The sequence below is a fragment of the Zonotrichia leucophrys genome, chromosome 8 (genome assembly GCF_028769735.1).
Source record: "Zonotrichia leucophrys gambelii isolate GWCS_2022_RI chromosome 8, RI_Zleu_2.0, whole genome shotgun sequence".
In the NCBI taxonomy this organism is placed as follows: Eukaryota; Metazoa; Chordata; class Aves; order Passeriformes; family Passerellidae; genus Zonotrichia; species Zonotrichia leucophrys.
The window spans coordinates 29,733,113-29,749,978 of record NC_088178.1 but is presented as its reverse complement, the minus strand read 5'-3'; the positions used below and the strand labels follow the sequence as shown (position 1 = coordinate 29,749,978).

General features: G+C 50.9%; 3 protein-coding genes across 3 annotated transcripts in view; 1 reads left to right on the top strand and 2 right to left on the bottom strand.

Moving 5' to 3' along the window:
• The first annotated feature begins 967 nt into the window (after nt 1–967).
• Nucleotides 968–2,920, top strand: INSL5 (insulin like 5). The gene is made up of 2 exons (XM_064719201.1): nt 968–1,130; nt 2,685–2,920. Exons 1-2 carry the CDS (start codon nt 968–970, stop codon nt 2,918–2,920), a joined length of 399 nt encoding a protein of 132 aa, XP_064575271.1.
• A 60-nt stretch (nt 2,921–2,980) lies between these two features.
• DYNLT5 (dynein light chain Tctex-type family member 5) lies at nt 2,981–4,606 on the bottom strand. Its single transcript, XM_064719897.1, has 3 exons — nt 4,533–4,606; nt 4,331–4,455; nt 2,981–3,888 (listed from the first exon to the last, which is right to left on the bottom strand). The coding sequence occupies exons 1-3, from the start codon at nt 4,567–4,569 to the stop codon at nt 3,685–3,687; spliced, it is 366 nt and encodes a 121-aa protein (XP_064575967.1). The 5' UTR covers nt 4,570–4,606; the 3' UTR covers nt 2,981–3,684.
• A 1,128-nt stretch (nt 4,607–5,734) lies between these two features.
• The window catches only part of SGIP1 (SH3GL interacting endocytic adaptor 1), a 59,696-nt gene continuing 48,564 nt past the window's right edge, over nt 5,735–16,866 (bottom strand). Inside the window, exons 20-25 of the mRNA XM_064720191.1 lie at nt 15,537–15,692; nt 14,547–14,679; nt 13,994–14,196; nt 13,190–13,254; nt 12,578–12,742; nt 5,735–10,869 (exon numbers count right to left, since the gene is read on the bottom strand). Coding sequence (XP_064576261.1) covers nt 10,847–10,869; nt 12,578–12,742; nt 13,190–13,254; nt 13,994–14,196; nt 14,547–14,679; nt 15,537–15,692 — 745 coding nt within the window. The 3' untranslated portion in view covers nt 5,735–10,846. The remainder of the gene's footprint in view (nt 10,870–12,577; nt 12,743–13,189; nt 13,255–13,993; nt 14,197–14,546; nt 14,680–15,536; nt 15,693–16,866) is intronic.

The following is a 16,866-nucleotide window of genomic DNA, read 5'->3' as shown; positions in this document are numbered from 1 at the left end:
AAATCCAACCAAAATACACCCTGTATTTTCCATTCATGCCCGTGACTGTTTGCTTACTGCTAAAAAACAAGCTTTCTGTAACACATCATAACCCACCCTGCACACAGTGAAAATCAATTACCTGTAACTTTATGGTGCTGGAAAATTCTTGTGGTGCTAGGAAGGGCTCAAGATCTCCAAAGTTCCTCATGTATTTTGTTCTTAAATATGGAATTTCTGACCATGTAAGTCAGAAATTTCCTCCTAGAAGCATTTTATTGCAAGGATTTTATATAGAAACATAAATACACCAAAGCCAACATTAGGAACCAGTAACTCAGAACCAAGCTCTGCTCCCAGAGCAGAGACTCAGCTCCATGTGCTGCAGGATCATGTCCTGTCCTTGGCACACTGGGAATCCTGGCTGGGATAGCAATACATGGCACAAACTCCTCTGGAGTGGATTTTGCCAGCAGTGCTTGGCACTGGCAGGGTTTCCCCACAAGCACCCACAGCTAGCAGTAACCAGGGTGGGGAATGAAGAGGTGCACGATGCAGACATCATGGGGAGGAGCTCATTCCATTCTTCTTTGGGATCACCAACACAAACAGACCCCAGTCAGGACTGGGCACCAGGCTGTGTGGGGAACACAGACACCAAACCCACTGAGGACAAATCCCACCACAAACACCCTTCTGTTCTGGCAGAACACACATTAACTGCATCCACCCAAGCCATACCCCATAAACTGTCACACCTCAGGTGTTCCCAGTAAAGCAGCTTTGTAGACTTCAGAAATCTTTCATACCTGACTGAGATCCCAAAGCACTTCAACCATGACCAGAAACAAGCAGTTTATTTGTTTTCAGCAAACATTGCCACCCTCAGAGTGAGCTGTTACCCAGTGGAGTGGACAGAGCGTCGGTATAAATGGGAAGGCTCCAGCAGAATTCCCCACGCCCCACTGGGAAGCACCACGTTGGCAGCATGAGGGGCACGCTGCTGGCTCTGGGCTGCCTCGCTCTCCTGCTCCTGGCACGGGAAGGGACAGGGGAAGGGAGCAAGGTGAGGCTCTGTGGGAGAGACTTCATCAGAGCCGTGGTGTTCACCTGCGGCGGCTCGCGCTGGAGAAGGGACCGCGACCTGCGGGGTGAGTACAGCCATGGAGCCCGGGCTGCCTGCTTGTGCCCATCCCATGGGGTTCCAGGGGCTGCCCTGTCTGCTTGTACCCATCCCAGGGCATCCCAGGGATTCCAGGGGCTGCCCTGCCTGCTTGTGCCCATCCCAGGGATTCCAGGGGCTTGCCCTGCCTGCTGCACCCATCCCAGGGCATCCCAGGGGCTGCCCTGCCTGCTTGTACCCATCCCAGGGCATCCCAGAGAATCCTAGGGCATCCCAGGGGCTGGGGACAGCACATCCCCTGCTCCCCTCAATCCCTGCAGCTCCAGCCCCCCAGCACGGGCTGTGCTCTGCTCCCTCTCCTTGCAGCTTGTCTGGCTCAGCTTCCTGCGCTGCTTTGCTAAAGAAAAATAATTCAGACTTCTAAGACTTCCTAAGCTTACCTGAGGAACAGGATCCAAGGCAAGGCTGAAAAATCTCTCTGCCATCTAATTTCAGTGACAAGTTTCACTAAAGGCAGTGCAAGTGTTTTGCTGTGGTCTTCACTTTCCCCACTAGAAACCAGAAACTTGATATAACTTTCTAATTAAAGCTTGTTGAATATCTGCTCTGCAATTTAAGCACCTTCACATGGGCTGTTTTGCTAAAGAAAAATAATTCAGACCAAGATTTTCTAAGCTCACCTGAGGAACAGGATCCAAGGCAAGGCTATCACTGAAAATCTGCCATCGCATTTCAGTGACAAATTTTGCTGAAGTCAGTGCAAGTGTCTTGCTGTGGTCTCCATTTTCCCCACTAGAAACCAGAAACTTTATAAAACGTTGTAATTAAAGCATGTTGAATGTCTGCTCTGCAATTTAAGCACATTCACATGCTTTTGTGTATATTTATACTTACTAGCACATTTCTTGATACTCAGAAAATTTTGATTTGATGGTCAGAAAATTCAACCATTACATGCACAGCTAGACACGTGTACTCTGATCAAAATAAATAGGGAACAAGAAAATAACGGAGGCAGGTGACAGCAACAGAGGCTTTCTACACTTCCTACATCTCCATTTTTGGAAAAGTCTCTTGTAACAGCAGCTTTAAACAAACACAAAAGTGGTAGCACAGGCAACCCCCTCCCCAAAATCTGTTGAAGGGCCTTGCTTTTAAAAAATGAGAACTGCTACACCTTTACACCTGTAAATTACACCTGTAATTTCTGTGGGAACACCAGAACTCTGGGGTAGCTGATGCCTTAATGCAACACCTGCAATTCAGGAACCCCCCAGGTCCAGCTCAACGTGCTGGTCAAGAGCCTCTGACACACCAAATCAGTTTTTCCTGGAGAAGCAAATATATCAGTGTAAGACTCAAGGCACCACAGGACACTTTTCAACATAAATCCCTGAACTCCTCAGTTTTACCACGTTGATCACAGATTATTCCTCACAGTGAGGAGTCCGTGATGTGGTGCTCTTATCAGAGGGCAACACTCAGCTCCCTGCCTGTAGCTTGGTCTGTCTTTCTAGTAAAGATAAAAAGCATAAATTACTCATCTTCCCACGACTTTTAACTTCTCATTTTCCTGCGCCAGAGAGTGAAAACCCCCAGCATTTCCCACACGAGGACGAGGGTGATGCTGACTTCTCACCACGCCCAGAGCCCAGGCTGGGGATCCACAGAGAAGAACCCCAGGACGTCAAAGCTCAGCAAGACTTGCAAAACACCAGCAGAGTTCCTGTGCTGAGCAAGCGTGAGGCAGCCAAGCTGCTGGCCACATCCTGCTGCAACGAGGGCTGCACCAGGACAGAGATCAGCTCCCTGTGCTGAAACGCAGCAGCTCGGAGTCACAGCGTCCAGGGATTAAAATAACCATGACAGAAACCACAATCCTTTCAGTTGTGTTCTTTAATTGTAGTTTTGGGTGTTAAATGTCACAGTGCACACCAGCAAGTGGCTTCAGAGTGTCTGCATTTCACAGTGTTTACAGTGAGTTAAACTTTTAGTCATGAGTACATGAAATGTTTCTTCCCAACTAACTACTGTTCTGGTATCAGCTTTGCCCCTAAAATGTAATAAAATAAGCAGCTTGTGATAGGTTTGTTCTCTCACTCAGGAAAACCTAACAGCAGGTTTCAGCTGGGAAAGAGGGGTAGCAAAAAGTGTGGTTTCAGATTCAGAGCAAGGTGAGCCAGACCCCACCTGGGTGGGGAATGGCTGCACCAGGAGAGACTCAGGACCCTCAGTACCAGCCCCAAAAGTGGGCAGGCAAAACCCATGGTTAATTCCCTAATCCAAATACTTCCAGTAATGTTTCCTGGAGAAGAACAGAGAAAACATTACTTACAGGCAAAATTCTAAAAATATTTCCCCTACAGAGCAAGTTCTGAAAGCAGCAATCAGCTGCAAAACTATGCCATAGAAAGCCACTTCTCAGAGAAAACCGCGGGAAAGACCCTTAGTCCACTCACCCACAGGCTCACATTTCAAAGCAGGTGAGAGTACCTTGATCCTTCTCAGATATTTTCAACAACAGAGCCAGGAAGAGTTAAGCTGAACATTAATTTCTCCTGCTGCTAAACTCTACTACCTCCCTACTCAAAATACACACCATAGACATTTGCCACAGCAAACAGCGAGGTGTTCTTGAACACGCAGGAGGAAAAGGTGTCGCTCTTGGGATCCCAGAGGCACCTGCTGCTGATCTGCATGCTCTGCCCACCCAGCTGCCCAATGTGTGCCACCACCACGATCTTGTACCTGGGCACCGCCAGCGCCTTGACCCGCGCCTTAATGACCTGCAGGGAAAAACAGATTCAGTCCAGACGGGTTCAAAAATGGGGATGGATTTACAGCAGGGCGAGGGGGAATGGTATTGAACTGCCAGAGGGCAGGGATGGACGGGATATTGGGAATTAGGAATTGTTCCCTGGCACAGGTGCCCAGATTTGCTGTGGCTGCCCCCGGATCCCTGGCAGTGCCCAAGGCCAGGCTGGACACTGGGGCTGGAGCAGCCTGGGACAGTGGGAGGTGTCCCTGAGGCTGGATGAGCTTTAAGGTCCCTCCCCACTCAAACCAGCCTGTAAATCTATTAACTAACTCGTATATGTCTGCACCCTCCTCTGAGCAACCCCAGCCGGCACCTTGACACCGCCTCCAGCCTTTATCTTACACCTTATCACCATTTTGGGGGACATTTGGGGCACCCATGGAGGCACAAGTGTCCCGTCCCGGTCGCACCTCGGCGATGTCCTTGGCCGCCTCCAGGCACGGCCCCGGCTCGTAGCGCTGCTCCCTCAGGGCGCTCCCCAGCACATCCCTCAGGATCTCCTCCACCGCCGCCACCGGGAAGCGCCTGGCCGGCCCTGCGAGACAAAGCCCGGGTTTAGGAAGGAACAATCGCGCAGCGCTGGAGGGTTTTAGAGGGGCAACCGACACCCACCCGAGCCGGGCTCGGCGGGGGATTCACCGCCCTCCATTGCCCTCAGCTGCGTGAGGGGAGGCGGCGCCGGCAGCGGGGCCCGCCCGCCCCCTTCCCGTTCTCCGACTCCACCCTCCGTATTCCCGGCCTACATCCCCCCACATTCCCGTTCGCCGCCTCCGTATTCCCGTTCCTCGCTTCCATTTCCCCACATCCCCGGCCTCTGTCCCCCTGTGTTCCCGTTCCCTGCCTCCGTGTTCCCGTTCCCCGCCTCGTCCCCCCACGTTCCCGGCCCCGCCATTCCCACCCTCACGGCTGTGAGTTCCTGCGGTTCCCCCGGCTCCCCATAGTTTCCAGCGGTCCCTGTGAGTCCCCATGGCTTCCACGTATTCCTGCAGTCCCTGGTGTCCCTACAGCTCTTTGTGTGTCCCTACAGTCCCCACAGGTTCCCATGACTCCCGCATGTCCCCATGTTTTCCGCAGATCTCTGGATTCCTTTACAGTCCCCATGGTTCCCATGGCTGCCATGTATCCCTAGAGCTTTTCCAGATCCCTCTCTGTCCCCACGGCTTCCACAGGTCCCTACATGGTCCAACAATTTCCACATATCCCCGCAGCTCCCACATGTCCCCACATAAACCTAAAGGTTCCATGTGGCCCTATGGCCTCCAAATGTCCCCACATGTCCCCACAGCTCTTTTATGTTCTCAAGGCTCCTGAGGGTCCCTGTGACCTCCTCAGGTCCCCATGGCCCCCATGGGTTCCCACAGCCCCGCCAGATGTGGGTCCCTATGGCACCCGTGGGTCCCAATAGCCCACACAGATTCCTGTGATCCCTGTGAATTCTCACAAACCCCTGTGTCCCCACAGCCCTGAAGCGACACAGGTCCCTCCATGATGACCTCCACAGGTCCCCCAACCCCAATCCCTCATGTCCCACAGCCTGAAGTGTCCCATGGCCTCCACAGGTCCCCCAACCCCAATCCCTCATGTCCCCACAGCCTCATTCCCTCAAGCTCCATCCATCCCCACAGTCCCTGTGGATCCTTGTGTGTCCCCACATGCCACCCTCAACCTGCCCCCATGCTGGGACACTGCACATAACTCCAGCAGCAATGCTGGTTTTTGGGACAGGGACCCTTTTTTGGCCCAGCCTTCAATCCCTCTGCCCGCTCCTCTGGGTGCTCCTGCACGTGGAAGCAAAACTGGCTCAGAAAAAGAAATGTTTTACATTTTTTTGTTTATTTTCAAGGAAAAAAATAATAATAATCACATTTAAATTGCAACTCAGTTGGGTATTTCATGTGGTTCTTATGTATAGGATGAATAAACTTTGTTCTGACGTGGGGATTTCTTTGTCACAACGCTCTGCATGGTAAATAATTGCATATTTGAGAGTCGGTGAAATCGGTGACGGGGAGGATGGAGGAGAGACATTTATAAAAAACAGTATTTACAAAAATGATATCCACATAGTCGTACTCTAATCTATAAGGCAAGTAACATTTAAAATATGTTGTTTCATGATTATCTTCAACAAGTCAATACAACACATTCATATTACCAGTGGTCAAATACAAAGCTTCGCTGCAGTAGTCCCTGTGCAACAAACCTGTACGTCTTTTATAGGTTGTTTGTCTTTTTTTTCTCTGAGAACAGTAGGAAAGCAGCAAAGTTTTCATCACAGACTAAGCAGTACCTAGGCCATCGTAGACTAAAGGTATATTATATCTCATTGCACGTTCAGGCAGAAAAGGCCAGCCATTCATTAACTTATTTAACTTAAATCTTAAAAATAGACCTGTGTATCTTCATCCACAAATATTTATAAACATTTTATACACGAGGGAGTTCATTAAGTGGTACCTGGGGGTATCTGATCACTGCTGGGGTGTCACAGTGGGGCTGTCCCACCAGCCCTGGGAGCTTCCTGGCACATCCCAACCCAAATCCTGGCTCAGACCACGCCACATCTCCGTTTGTTTCATGTCATCCAAGCATCCAGGGGATTTCATCAACCTTACGACGTTTGGGAGTGAAAAACCCCTTCCTGCATGGATGAGGAACCCAACATGGGGGCAGCACACCCACAGCGATTCCCGCTGTCCCAGAAAACCTGGATTTCTAATGGATGAACCGGGCATCCCCAAAGCCTCGCTGGGATCTGGTGTGTTCCACCACGTCCTGCTTGTCCCCAGGCCTTTGAAGAGCATCCCACCATCAATTCATGCTCCAAGAACCACTGCCAGCAGCATCATCCCTCCCAAAGGGACAAGGGAAGGCAGGCAGGAGCAGGGCAGGTTCCTGCAAATCTTTTCCTTGCAGTGAAAGAATTCAAATCCTGATTGGAATAATCCTGATTATCATAAAACCTCCCTGGCTCTACACGGATTCATTTCCTTGGGAAATCGTGAGGAAAAGAGGAACAGAAGAAATCTGGCTATGAAGTGAAATCTTTGAGACAGTAATTTCTAACCTGGAAAGTACAACAGGATGGCATTACGTATTTTGGTCATGACTAGCTTCAAAATTAGGGGTTTTAACCAATATATTTTCACATAAAAACCACAAAAGGGTAGGGGAAAAAAAATGTTTGACTCTCTCTTAGGCAAATTAAAAATCTGTCACCTTTTCAGTGCACTCCAGCCATTGAAAAATGCTTCTGCTGGGAGAAAGGGGTGGTGACTCTTTATTTAGGATGCTCCTGCTGGAGGGATCTCAGAGAGCAGCCCAGGAAGGGTGGCAGGGGGGCTGTACCTTCCCTTCCCATCCCCGCTCTGCCTGGCTAAAAAGGGAGGGCATTCCAATGGAAACTTGCAGGTTTTTCCCACTTATGTTTTAAAAAATGACAGATAAAACCTGAAAGTGCAGAGTGAAGACAAATTAATTTCACTGGAATACCGAATGACAACAAAACCAAGAAGAATGTAAACAGGGCAGTGATATTTAAGAACAAATGTAGACACCAAGTGAAAAGCTCAGTATTTGGTGTTTTTTACTACTATTGAGAGATTTCAGAGTTATTAAGAAATATTGTTAAAGTAGGAAACTGCTCTGAAAGGTCTCCTTTGAGGAGCACCATGAGCTGGCTGACAATTGTGACTGTTTGCAACAAACAGCAGAAAGGTGGTAAAAAAAGACTTCCTGCTCCTACCACGTAAGATTCCAAGTCTGAAGGTATCCACGGGGAAAAACTCCTGCTCTGCCAGTGGGACCTTGACTCTGCAGGTGTGGGGCTGCCAAATTCCCAGGGGAAAATTCCTTTGGCAGAGGCTGCTGAGGACAGTCTGAAGGGAAATGCCCACGGAAGGAATGGAGCTGAAGCCTCTCTGTGCATGCATTCACATATTTATGATTGAATGCCTCCTTTTATTTGTTATTCTGCTCACCCAGATGGATCCTGGTGCTGCTGAGCTCAGGGTGCCAGGGCTGGGCAGTGCCAGGGGGCTGAGCCCCCTCTGCAGCCTCAGCCTGGCTTGGGAAAAGCCCTGCTGGGAAACAGAGCTGTGGTGCTTCCCCTGGGAATGCTCCAGGCTGGGAGAGCTGGGAATGCCCAGCCTGGAGAGGAGAAGGATCCAGGGAGAGCTCAGAGCCCTGGCAGGGCCTGCAGGGGCTCCAGGAGAGCTGAGAGGGGCTGGGGACAGGGATGGAGGGACAGCACACAGGGAATGGCTCCCAGGGATGGATGGGAGATTGGGAAGAGATTGCTTCCTGGCAGGGTGGACAGGCCCTGGAACAGAATTCCCAGATTTGCTGTGGCTGCCCCTGGATCCCTGCAGCGCCCAAGGCCAGGCTGGAGCACCCTGGGACAGTGGGAGGTGTCCCTGCCATGGCAAGGGTGGAAAAGGATGATTTTTAAGATCCCTTCCCACCCAAACCAGTCTGGGATCTGTATCAAACCAAACCAGTGCCATTTCACCTCTCTGTGAGGGGCCAGGCAACCCCAAACAGATGAATTCCCTGAAAATAGACAGATTTTCCTTCCTAAAAGCCGAGGTGAAGCCTGCAGAGCTTGATTGCCCTGAGCATTACAGGTCTCTGGAGCTCTCACCAAGCTCCCAACAAACCCCAGGGCACTCTGAGAAAACCCTGTGCCAAAAACTGGCGAGAGCAGCGTGGAAAAACCTGTCCCAAATCGCTGCTTTTGGTCCCAGTGTCACAGGGCTGGTGTCACCTGGAGCCGTGTCCCTGTGGGGCTGGCAGTGCTGGCACATCCCACATGTCCCAGAAACAGGACAAAATGTCCCAGGCTGTTCCCATCTCTCTCTCCAGGCCGTGAGGGCTGTGTCCCCACAAAGTGACTGACCTCTGTTTTGTTCGCCAGCTCAAACAGGGTGAGCTTGGGAGCTTTGGGTTATGGGTTTTTCTGTTTCAAAAGCACTCAAAAACCCAATGCTAATGTAAACACCTTGTCTTTCAAATGAAATATAAAGTAAAATCTCTATGTTCTGGTAATATTTACATTATAAATCCATTTTTTTCAGGTCTATGCCATAGAACTTTTTTGGAAGGATGGGTTTGGAGCAATTGTACACACCATAAACCTGATTCTTAGGGTTTGCCCCTATATTTCTGTGTCAGAAAGGGGTGAGCTGCACACTTTATACAAATTTCCAGTTCAGGGGGAAGATCATTCATGGAGTGGAACACTGGGGAGTGCACTCCCAAAATCTGTGAGGATGTGGGAAGCTGCAGGAGCAAACTGTGCTTTTCCTTTCCTGCTGCTGCCTTCTGTCAACTCACACACAGCTCACACCCCAAATCTCAGCCTGGGAGCCGCCTCACACCTGAAACATCCCCACATTTCCTTCTTTTCTCTCACGATGGGCACAGATCTCTGTTTTCCTTCATCAAACTGCTCCATGAGCGAGCACTTCCAACATGCCCAGGCTGTTTTCCAGTGTAAATTCACCACTCTAACCCTGGCAACACCTGGAAAACCAGCACTTTTTGTCACCTTACACATTCCCAAAGTCCCAGCACGCCATTCACGGATGCTCCTCTGTGCATCTGTGTTTAATTTCACAAAGGTTCCTTCATTTTTCTTCCCAAAATTGCCGAATTCTCCCGTTTCACAAGCCCGGCTGCAGCACATGAACGCCACCAACGCTCCCACCGTGCTGCCAGGAGTGGGCTGAGATCCACAGCAATGAGCAGCACTCACACAGCGGGACAGGGAAAACACAGAGGGATAATGTTTTGTGCCCCATTCTCCAGTTTAACACTTCCATGTGTTTTCCCATCTCTACAAGACAGCTGCTCCCAGTGCTGGTGAGCTGGGCTCCTGCCCTGGCTGCTCCTGCTCCCTGGGGAATCCTTTCCCAGTGTTTTTCCATACACATTTCCCTGCCTCAGTGCTGAAACAGAGAAGCAGGTGCGGCTGCAATCCTTTAAAGCATTTTCTAAACCCGTAGAGCTTTCAAAAATGGGGGAGAAAGGCAGAAAAAAGCCAGCAAAGCAACGTAAAAACACAACGGAACATCCGGAGGCAGCTCGGAAAACACATCCTTGATCCCAGCAGAGACATTTTGTGCCAGTGCTGGGAGCTCAGAGGGACCACCCAGCCTCTTTGCTGCTTCTTTCCTCATCTGCATCCCTGCAAAATACCTGGGCACGGGGCAGGGAAGGGCTGCTGGGATTCCAACAGGGAATCTGCAGCTGTAAGAGAACACAGAGCTGGAAATTGGGAGTCAATACTCCTTGCAGAAGTGAGATTTCCTTCCTGGGAGAATGTCCTAGGAACCTCCACCTTTCCAAGGATATCTTTCTGGAGTTAAACCAGCTAAACCTGAAGGTTTTTATTGATTGCTGTGAGACGTACGAAGGACTGAAGGAAAATTAAATCAGCCTGTGGGCCCTACTGAACTCTCTTTTGATGAGGCACCCCCTTCATAACAGCTACCAGTATCGTATTTAAATTGTATATATTGACAAAATGCAATCTACCTCTGTAAGCATTGTGCCATTCAACAGTACTACTATTAGATTTATATACCACAGTTTAAATTACATCCATTTCATGAATGGTAAAATGCTAAAACTCAAGTGTCTAACTGCCAAAATACAGCCTTACTGGAATGAGTACAATTTACAAATACAATAATTACATTTTAAAACCATTAACAATGTTACATCTAGAAGTAAATACTGGAGGACTGGTCAAGACGGTGTTTTCCAAGGAAAAAAAATGCTGAAAGTTGTCGACACTTCCAACAGAAATGTCCCGAGTGCAGGATTTAGTTCATTTTCCTTAAACTGTAATTAAAACCCGTTCCACGCACAGCAGTCCTTGGGTATTTTCCATAGTATTTTCCATGGACTTGCATAAGCTTCCATCAGTTATCCGCCAAATATTTACCTAGAAACGGGATCAGAAATCAGCTGGGGGGAGGGAGCAGCCCTGATTCCCAGGAGTTCTTGCCCACCTCCACCAGCCCTTCCTGCCCACGGGAAAATCCTCATTATACTCTGCAGCAATGAGCAAAAATCCTCGTTATACTCTGCAACCATGAGCAAAAATCCTCGCTATACTCTGCAACCATGAGCAAAAATCCTCATTATTCTCTGCAGCAATGAGGAAAAATCCTCGATATTCTCTGTAACCATGAGGAAAAACCCCCACTATTCACTGCAGCAATGAGGAAAAATCCTCGCTATACTCTGCTACCATGAGCAAAAATCCTTGTTATACTCTGCAACCATGAGCAAAAATCCTCATTATTCTCTGCAGCAATGAGGAAAAATCCTCTATATTCTCTGTAACCATGAGGAAAAACCCCCGTTATTCTCTGCAGCAATGAGGAAAAGTCCTTGTTCTTCTCTACAGTTACGAACACAAGGAAAAATCCTCGTTATTCTCTACAGCAGTGAGGAAAAATCCTCATGATTTTCTGCAGCAATGAGGAAAAATCCTTGTTATTTTCTGCACCCATGAGGAAAAATCCTCATTATTTTCTGCAGCAATGAGGAAAAATCCTCATGATTTTCTGCAGCAATGAGGAAAAATCCTTGTTATTTTCTGCACCCATGAGGAAAAATCCTCGTTATTCTCTGCAGCAATGAGGAAAAATCCTCATTACTCTCTACAGCCATGAGCACGAGGAAAACTCTTCGTTATTCTCTACAGCCATGAGTACGAGGAAAAATCCTTGTTATTCTCTACAGTTATGAACCCAAGGAAAAATCCTCGTTATTCTCTGCAGCAATGAGGAAAAATCCTCGTTATTCTCTGCAGCAAGGGGGCGAAAGCTCTTCCTGGAGATGCCCCGGAGATGCCAGCCCTTGCCTTTCCTGCAGCAGCAGGCATGAGCCATGGAAGCCCAGGCTGGCGGGTGGCTGTCGGATCTTAGGATCTCAGTCCTGAGATGCTGAGCCACCGAGACCACCTTGGGGGGCTCGGGAGTCCTGGAATGTTGCCAGAAGTGTCTGGTAGCTGGACTTTGGTCCTACACAGGAGACGACAAGGATGAGGGCTTCACCGGGGTGAATGGTGAAGGGATTAGTTAATTAGAGGGTGAGACACAGGGTTTAGGATTTATGTACAGGGGGTTTGGAGGAGTAAGATGGAGGAATTGGGGCGTGTCCTGCCCTCCTTCTTCTTCCTCTTCTCCTCCATCTTCTTTGGCCACGGTGGCACCTTTGGATTGGTTATTACTGAAAGTGCACCGAGTTATAAGAATAAATGGTATTGGGGAAAAATGATAAATATTGTACACGTAACCATGGGTATAAAAGATACGTGGCTGCCCTGGAGGGCAGCACAGTGTGCTCATGGCTGGCTGCTGAGCAGATCTCTGTTCGGCTGAAAGAACATCTTTTAGATAAACAATTAATAAACATAAAAACCGAAAGAAGAACTGAAGCCTCTTCTCGTCCTTCGATACGCGGGCTGCCCCAAGGCCACCTCGGGCCTTTCCAGGCCCCTCGAACAGCCCAGATAAACCAGACGGGTGGCAGCAGGATTTATTTCACGCAGTCTGTCCGTCTGTCCCCCTGCCCGAGCTGTAGTGTACGGACACACAGCACCAGCGCTCCCAGCACCCTGGCACTGCCAGGGGGACACTCACCTGCCGCAAACCTCTTCTTGATGAGGGAGAAGCGGTAGCCGGCGCCCACCAGCTCGATGTCGCAGCTGGACAGGGTGCTGCCCTCGCTGGTGAACTGCACGGCCAGCGGGGCGGGCGAGCTCGGCCCCTCGGACAGCTGGAACCGCGCCAGCAGCGACCCCACACCTGCGATGGGAACCGGACAGACCCCGGTGAGCCCACTCGGAGCATCCCGGCGCGGGCAAAGCGCCACCCCAGCCGCAGCATCACCCGGGCGGGCACAGCCAAACCCCCTCATCCACCCAGCAGCATTCGGCTGCTCACACACCCCAGCGCCAGGAGCAGCTTCCCACCTGGAAAACCTCCCGTGGGACACAGCAACACTCCCAACAGGGCCCCAGCCTCGCTCAGGGCTTGGCACCCCACCACATCCCAGCCCGGTGTGTGAGTGCCCCTCGGGATGCCAAGGTGGCTGGCAAAGCAGCGCTGGTGGCACTTAGCCCTGCTTTTTGAGCTCCAAAATTAAACGGCTTTGTCCCCAGCAAGACCCTGGGCTCATGTGCCGGCACCCTCAGCGGGTCCGTGCCTGCCTGAAGGATCCTGAGATAATGACATGCATATTTGCAGGATTACCTCCATTTTCTGACTTCTGAGAGATATCAGGGATCTTCCACAATATCCTTTGCTGTTCAGCATTCCTGCAAACACACGGAGAAGAGCATTTCTGTAGGAATCAAGGAATTGCCAAGGAGTAATTTGAATTTTGATAAAGGCTGGGGTGTGGGGAATTACTCTGGTGCTGCTCTCTGGAGCAGCAATTCTGGGAGCTTGGGTTTGGGTTTCACAGCAAGTGAAAGTTCAAGTCATGGTTGGACTTTGTAGTCTTAGAAGGACTTTATTTTCCAAACAAAATATTTGTATGATTGTTATGAGGATTGCAGGTGAGCAAGAGACGTGGAAATGTGCCAGTGCCTACGGCAGCGACAGCCACACATCCTTCCATGGATCCCAGAATCCCAGACTGCTTGGGTTGGAAGGGACCTTAAAATTCATCCAGTGCCACGGCAGGGACACCTTCACTGTCCCAGGTGCTCCAGCCCCAGTGTCCAGCCTGGCCTTGGGCACTGCCAGGGATCCAGGGACAGCCCCAGCTGCTCTGGGCACCTGTGCCAGGGCCTGCCTGTGCATCCCTCTAAACCCTGGGTAAAGCAGCCAAAACACAAAATAAGGGCTGATGCTCTGCTGCCTGCACATGTCCCTTCATCCCTGACCGTTTTCCTGTGGGAATGGCAAGAGAAAGGGAATCAGAGTGGGGTTAACATTTCCTCCTACAAGAGGAGGGCAGGTTTGGGTCCCCAGCGTGTCCCCAGCTCCCACCCACAGACCCCCTGCAGCAGGATGGGGGTTCTGGGCAGGGACAGGAGGAGCAATCCCTACCAGACAGCAGGAGGAAGCACAGCTTGCAGTTTGGTTACTCCTCCGTCGACGGGGACGAGGAACTGGACGTTGTTTAGAGCTACAGGCGTGGTCATTGCCTCTGTATTGTATTTGTAGTCGATGCGCAGGTCAGTGCTTGCAGGGTCACACCGCCAGCTCACTGCAAGGTTTAATGGAGTAGACTGAATACCCTGGGCAGACACCTTCCAAAATGACAGAAAAAACATTTAGTTTCCGTAGGGCTGAAGGGAGAAATCCCATTTTACAGACGCGGACATCGCACTTGGAGGCAACACCTTGAATTCCCCCTGAATTCAGTACTGGGCTTAAAGCCAGACAACCCAGGGCCACACAGAAGGGACAGTGGGACAACAAGCCCCCACCTCACATTAGCCCCACTCTGCACTAGGGAAACACCATCTTTTACATTACCATTTTTTATTTTACATTTACCATTTTTTATTTTACATTGACCATTTTTACAGCCATAATCAGCACACTTCTATTTTTAAATTTTTTTTGGCACGGTTTTATCTCACAAAAAAACCCCTACCTGGTATTTGAGCATATCCACATTGTAATAGGTGGCTTGAGGTTTCTGTTCCGATACCTTCTTTAGGTGAGTCATCAGATTTGGCATGTTGACCCAGAACTCCTTGGAGTTGGAGTCACTCTGCACGCTGTCACTGCACAGAGGAGAAGGAACCCTTTGGATAACCTGCCTGGGCAGGACAGGGCTGCTCTACACAGCACAGGGTCTGCACTCAGTCCCACCTCCAGGGGAACATTGGCTCCCTCCCACCCAGCTCTGGCTTGTCCTGATCCATCTCCACTGGGATTCAGAGCCCTCCAAGCCCTGGGCTGATCCCCCAGGGGTGATTCTGTCCCTCTGTTCCTCCCAGGTGAGGCCCCACCTGCAGAGCTGCCCCAGCCCTGGGGACAACATCAGCAGCACCTGGAGAGATCCAGAGGAAGCCCTGGAGCTGCTGCAGGGCTGGAGCCCCTCTGGAGCCAGGCTGGGACACCTGGGGGTGCTCACCTGGAGAGGAGAAGGATCCAGGGAGAGCTCAGAGCCCTGGCAGGGCCTGCAGGGGCTCCAGGAGAGCTGAGAGGGGCTGGGGACAGGGATGGAGGGACAGCACACAGGGAATGGCTCCCAGTGCCAGAGAGCAGCCATGGATGGGAGATTGGGAATTGGGAATTGTTCCCTGGGAGGGTGGGGAGGGGCTGGGATGGAATTCCCAGATTTGCTGTGGCTGCCCCTGGATCCCTGGCAGTGCCCAAGGCCAGGCTGGACAAGGCTTGGAGCAGCCTGGGACATGGGAGGTGTCCCTGCCCATGGCATAATCCTGATACCAGGATAATCCTGATGATCTATCAACCCAAACCATTCTGGGATTTCATCAGGTGTTTGAGTGTTTGAGAGTTTCACTCCCACAATCAGTGCACCTCCCAAGGAACACACTTGAGGCCGTGTATTTCTGCCAACTCCCCGTTTTCCCGGAATGCCGCCCTCCCCGGGACGCTGCTGGGGAACACTTACCAGCAGAGCAGCTGGGGGTTTGGCAGGACGTGCTCCAGCCGGTTGAAGTTGAGCACGCGGAAGGTGAGCACGGCCGGGGCGGGGTTGTTGGCGAAGTGTCGGGTGATGCCCGCCGGGAAGGACAGCACCATCTCCCCCGTGATCTTCACGATGCACCTGCAGCGCCCGGCGCGCAGAGCCAGGGGGAGCAAAGGGGGCTCACCATGCAGCAGCGAGGGGGGGCTGCACCATGGGGACAGTGCCCCCTCCCCACCCGACACACCTGCGCCCCTGGGGGCCTCAGAGAGAGCAGAAGCAGCACAAGGGCTGAAAGGGATGGTCTTAAATAAACCCTTTCTGAAGCTTCTTATTTTTGCTATCATTCAGTATTTCAGTGAAATTATTTTGTCTTTGGTCTGCCCTCTTGGGTTTTATCTATTAGAAGTCTTAAAATATAGGTGGGAAACCCCTCCAAATTTCTGTTGAATGCCATCCCATTTTGGCCAGGCACGGGAGGGGAAGGCTGCAGCCCCCCTGCCACCCTTCCTGTGCTGCTCTCTGAGATTCCTCACACAAAGTCCTCACCTCCCTTTCCCACAGCAGGGACATTTTTAAATGGGGCACCACAGCAGTGTCCTGCCCCTGGACACCCCAGGCCACAGCATCTCCTGTCCTGATGCCCCAGGTTTTGGCTTTTGTATTTTCACATTCTGTGCTGCTTTAGTGTGTGGGGCTGGGCTCACATCAGGGATGCTGAGCTCTGTGCACAGAGCAGGAGACAAAACAATTCCTGCTCCAGCTGGGCACCAAGGACAAATGACCCAAATCTCAGCCCAGAGCACAAACCCCGTGGGCTGGAGAGAGAAAAACAAGCAGGGTGGGACTGCCTGGGCTAAAGCTGGGATGGGACAATGAACTGCAAGGTGCAAATGGAGCAGAACTGATCCCAGGGACAGAGCCCGTGCCCCTCGTGCATTTTGGGGCCATTTTGGTTCATCTTGGGTGCAGCCCTGGCTGGGCTCTGGTGCTGCCCAAGGGGGATCAATGGAGGAGATCCTTGGAGTCAATCCCTGCTTTATTCTGTGACTCTGCTCTAGGGCAGCCTGCACAAGGCATCAGTTTCTGGCTGCCCAGCTGGGGCAGAAGGCATGTGGAAAATGCCCTGAACCAGAGCCAGAGGAAGGCCTCAGTCCCCTCCTCATCCCTGACTGCTGTGGTGTGTTCATAAATTCGTTAGTTTGCTCCCCCCATTTTCTGTATTACTTCCTGCTGCTACCCTGCCAGTTAGGTTGCTATGGAAATGAAACTGCTCCTCCCTTGGTTTCTCTTATAAAGTGAAAGTTGTTTCCTC

What these genes read in the sequence shown, in the direction of transcription:
- INSL5 (XM_064719201.1), top strand. Translation starts at nt 968, where the DNA reads ATGAGGGGCACGCTGCTGGCTCTGGGCTGCCTCGCTCTCCTGCTCCTG. An exon ending in AAGGGACCGCGACCTGCGGG is followed by an intron (nt 1,131 to 2,684) that starts GTGAGTACAGCC and finishes TTCCTGCGCCAG; the next exon opens with AGAGTGAAAACCCCCAGCAT.
- DYNLT5 (XM_064719897.1), bottom strand. Translation starts at nt 4,569, where the DNA reads ATGGAGGGCGGTGAATCCCCCGCCGAGCCCGGCTCGG. An exon ending in CCCCGCCGAGCCCGGCTCGG is followed by an intron (nt 4,456 to 4,532) that starts GTGGGTGTCGGT and finishes TTTGTCTCGCAG; the next exon opens with GGCCGGCCAGGCGCTTCCCG. An exon ending in CGGCCAAGGACATCGCCGAG is followed by an intron (nt 3,889 to 4,330) that starts GTGCGACCGGGA and finishes TTTTCCCTGCAG; the next exon opens with GTCATTAAGGCGCGGGTCAA.